Source organism: Nestor notabilis, unplaced genomic scaffold (assembly GCF_000696875.1).
Source record: "Nestor notabilis isolate BGI_N333 unplaced genomic scaffold, ASM69687v1 scaffold14053, whole genome shotgun sequence".
In the NCBI taxonomy this organism is placed as follows: domain Eukaryota; kingdom Metazoa; phylum Chordata; class Aves; order Psittaciformes; family Psittacidae; genus Nestor; species Nestor notabilis.
The window spans coordinates 17,395-21,834 of NW_009922515.1; the positions used below are offsets into that span (position 1 = coordinate 17,395).

General features: G+C 40.0%; 1 protein-coding gene across 1 annotated transcript in view; it reads right to left on the minus strand.

The window, feature by feature from the left end:
- The window catches only part of HRSP12 (heat-responsive protein 12), a 3,866-nt gene extending 736 nt beyond the window's left edge, over positions 1 to 3,130 (minus strand). Inside the window, exons 1-4 of the mRNA XM_010011654.1 lie at positions 3,032 to 3,130; positions 2,455 to 2,509; positions 1,538 to 1,606; positions 83 to 117 (exon numbers count right to left, since the gene is read on the minus strand). Coding sequence (XP_010009956.1) covers positions 83 to 117; positions 1,538 to 1,606; positions 2,455 to 2,509; positions 3,032 to 3,112 — 240 coding nt within the window. The 5' untranslated portion in view covers positions 3,113 to 3,130. The remainder of the gene's footprint in view (positions 1 to 82; positions 118 to 1,537; positions 1,607 to 2,454; positions 2,510 to 3,031) is intronic.
- Between the last annotated feature and the right edge of the window lie 1,310 nt (positions 3,131 to 4,440).

The window sequence follows — 4,440 nt, forward strand, 5'->3', positions numbered from 1 at the left end:
CACTGCTCTAACATCTCAGCAAGCTACCACCACTCATCAGAGGCCAGCTACAGCTGTAATGTAGTGGTCACTGATAACTTGCACTGCTGACACTGCACAGCCTTAACACCAACTTGGCTGAAAAAGAAAGATTAAAGCAGAATGGTGATCACCCAACTGCAACACCAGCATGCGGGTAAGGGCTCTCTCACAGAAAGAGCAAGAGAGAGAAACAGGTCCCTGCCACAAAAGTAATGAGCCAAGATCCCCGATTTGCATAAAGTCAACAGGGGCCAACCTTACCCATAGACCATAACCAGGTCTTCTGTTTCCTTCCAGAGAGAGACCACATTTTCCCTTCTCTTCCTTTTACCACCCATGTACCTATAAAAGGTTTTTTTGGTTGTTGCCCTTGATGTTCCTGACTATATTTAATTCTGTCATGGTTTAAGCCCAGCCAGTAACTCGGAACCATGCAGCTGCTCGCTCACTCCCCCGCCTTTTTCTCCCCCTGCTCCTGGAGGGATGGGGAGGAGAATTGGAGGAATGTAACTTCCACAGGTTGAGATAAGAACAGCCCAGTAACTAAGGTATAATACAAAACCACTACTGCTACCACAAATAATAATGATGATAAGGGAAATAACAAGGGGAGAGGATACAATTGCTCACCACCCACCGATACCCAGCCCGATCCGAGCAGTGATCTGGGCCTTCCGGGTAACTCCCCCCAGTTTCTATACTGGGCATGACGTGCTGTGGTATGGAATACCTCTTTGGCCAGTTTGGGTCAGGTGTCCTGTCTCTGCTTCCTCCTGGCTTCCCCTCCTCCCTGGCAGAGCATGAGACTGAGAAAGTCCTTGGTCAGAGTAAACATTACTTCGCAACAACTAAAAACATCACTGTGTTATCAGCGTTGTTCCCAGGCTGAAACTCAAAACCACAGCACTGCACCAGCTACTAAGAAGGAGAAAAAATGACTGCTGTAGCTGAACCCAGGACAAATTCTCTCAGAGACTGAGCTTTCCTAACCTGACTTCTGGCTGTTTGCACAATTTCTCTGCATTCCTCCCAGGCTACCTGTCCTTGTTTCCAGCCTCTGTAGACTTCCTTTTTGTGTTTGAGTTTGCCCAAGAGCTCCTTGTTCATCTACACTGGCCTCCTGGCATGTTTGCCTGGCTTTTTTCCTTGTCAGGCTGCATCAGTCCTAAGCTTGGAGGAGCTGATCCTTGAATACTAACTGTATTAGGGACAACACGGCATCTACCAAGGTAAGGAGGTAAGGAAGATCAACCTGTAGGGATAGCAGGAGTTGATCTTCACATGATACCAAGTTAGTGGGATGTTAGGACACAAATCCACAAGAATGAGGCTGTGCTTGATCTGGTGTTCGCAAATTATTTTAATTTTTTTTTAATGTTATATTTTTACTGAAATCTCAAAGAATTTAGAACTACATCATGTGAGTCATTAAAACACTTTGCTTACCACAAGTCTAATTTGTTCCACAAGCCATACTGGTAAAAAAAAAATCAAACAACCCAAAAGATTTACTTACACTGCTTGTAAATGTCATTAATAGCATTGAAGTCCTTCATGTCTGCCATCAAAACTGTAGTCTTCACAACTAGAAATTACATAATTGCAGTTATTTTACTCTTCTGACTTGTTTACAGAAGTTAAGTCTTTAGTGCATTTCTTACTTTTATTTCGTAAATTTCTTTCATGTATTCTAAACAGTTTGAAAAGTTTTGCAAACAGATATCGACCTTTAGAGCTACCAGCTAGAGAACCACATAAGAAGTCTGAATACCTAGTACAACAAAACTTTAGGGAACTAGATATTCCTGACCAGCTCTGAAAATACTTTGTTTATATTTCATTCTAAGACAAATTCTTCTACGAGTCACAGAAGTGATAAGCAGATCAATTAAAAAAGCTGTTGTAAGCCAACTGTTGACAATAAATTACATCATATATAATATCTGTTACAAAAAACAGTCCATAAAAGACCTGAAAATATAGTCTGTGCTAGATTTTTTTACCCATGACTGCCCAAACCAGCATTAATCCTGGTTTGGCTCCATTATTAGAGTCCTCCCCTCAAAAAATACTGTAAGCACCTAGAATGTTAACACCATAGATTCAGATTCTGTAGTCAGTTGCAGCCCTGTCTATACCTGAGCTTCCCCACTTACAGTTAAAATATTATTACCATGGGCAGAAACTTCTGGTAAAAGGCAGCTTTCCATTGACACCCACCACAAAGACTTTCATGTTGATTGATTTATTTCATTCTTTAACCCAGATCCATGGTTCCTTTTGTTTCTTCCAGCTATTGAGAACAACTCAATAGCTATGTTGAATGTTTAGCAAACAGCCTTTTTTTTTTTTTTAAAGGTCACTTAATTTTTTTTTTTTAATCCAGATAAAACCAACCACTTGTTTGCCACCATCACTCACAGCAGCACTTACCACTGCTGTAGTCACAGCCTGCAGCTTTCAGGATTTCTCCCATATTTTTTAAAGCCTAATGAAAAATGAGACAAAAATCTTTTAACTATTAGCTGGGTTGTATTTAGGTAAATATGTAAATGTGAGTAGTAACTTGGCTACATCCATGTTCTACTATAAGCTCACCAAGCAAATCTTCAACAGCCCTCAGTGGGTAAGCAAAATCACAAATTAATAAAAGAAGCTTCTAATAAACCACAAATATTAAAACATCCATTCATTGGAGCTGCATCATAAGCTTACATTCATCTCATCCTTTTACCTCACACCACCTCTTTGCTGCTGCAGGAACAGATGCTTCCCTTACTCGCGCCAGGGTTGTTACTGAGGTCTGAACATGAACATGATTCTTTCCTATGTGAAATACAGATTTGTCCCCTGACCTCCAAGTGGTTTGGGTGGAAAATGACAACTACTTTGCCCTCATCCTGGAGGATGTGAAAATGTGCTCTCCAGGTCTCTTCAATTTCTCGTAAGTCCATCTTTAACTAAGTATATGTCAACTCTATGCCAAGTTCCTTGATAGAAGACATCTTACCTGCTTAGCTTCTTCCTTTACCCCTCCAGAGACAAGCTGCCCGGTGGAAGGTTCTATACCTATCTGTCCCGAAATGTACATTGTCCGGTCTACCAGCACTGCTTGGCTGAAAACATAAGTCACATTTTAGGTTTAATGTTTCCCCATCAAAGCATTTAACTACCTGAAAGCACATTTCACATCTTCAGTAGTTTATCATAATAATCTCAGAAGGACAGAGGAATGAGGTTATGCACACACAGGTCTGTACACAGAGTCATACTTTTGATCTGCTTATACCTTTGGGAAAGCTGGAATAAGACCATCCATGGAAGTGCATAGCTCTGTTCTTGAGGAAATAAACCCCATCACTCCCATCTTCCCTTTTACCCCTGTTTTATAATCTCCTGTAATTTCATAAGGGGAAAAAAAATAGCCAGTAAATTATCCCATAGGGTAAAATATCTTATGTGATCCTTATTTTCTCTATCATCAACTAACAAACCAGGAGTAAATCACAAAACTACACCATTTAAAGAAGATAAACTAGTAAACCGTTTTCTAGCTGATGCAGTCTGGTTGATAGAAAATGTGTGCATGAACCAAACACACAAGCTTCTTTAATATTATTTTCTTTCCTACCATATCCTGCTTTGTTTGAGGCACAGGCCCTGAGGCCACAAACTTCTGTTTCTGTTTGAAGAACAGAGAACCATGCAACAAGAAGGTATGAGCTCTCTAAGAAATTAATTAATTAACCAATAAATACTGACAAAGGAATCAATTTGAAGGAAAAAAAGCTGAAGCCTTCTGATACCACTGCCAGATCTTCTGCTCAGAGGAGCAGAAGGGGCCCCTTCTCAGCTCCTCAATTTCCTTCTCTTGGTACACTTACAAGTGGAATCCTCCATTCACTAAGACTGTTAACAATTTACCAGCTAAAGGTATACTTTTACCACAGTCACATGCATGAGCAAAGCTTAGAGATACTTCATCTACCAAAATCCCAGTGACACTTTAACTGCAGGTGTATCCTATAACTAGGACCTATTGTAACTACTCATTAATCTCTGACTCAGCAGAGATCTGAGCACATCTCTAAAGTCCTTCAGGTTTCAGTATGCCTAAGTGTATAACTGGATGGACATTACAACATTAGAAGAGCATCACCCATCAGAGAGATGGTGTTACGAATCATGCTCTTTAAAGACGAGGACTGCAAAGTTAATCAGATCTTCTTTACAAAAATGATTGTTGATTAATGAGAGCAGTATCTCTGCTGTATCTTTTAAAAAGCTTCATAACATTAATGATATACGTATATACACGTGTCTCTTTATATACCTATCTAGCCATCTATTTCAAAGTACTGGAAATTGGATGCAGTAAAGGAAATACAAAAATACAGTCAAAACGGGTCACCAAAAAGC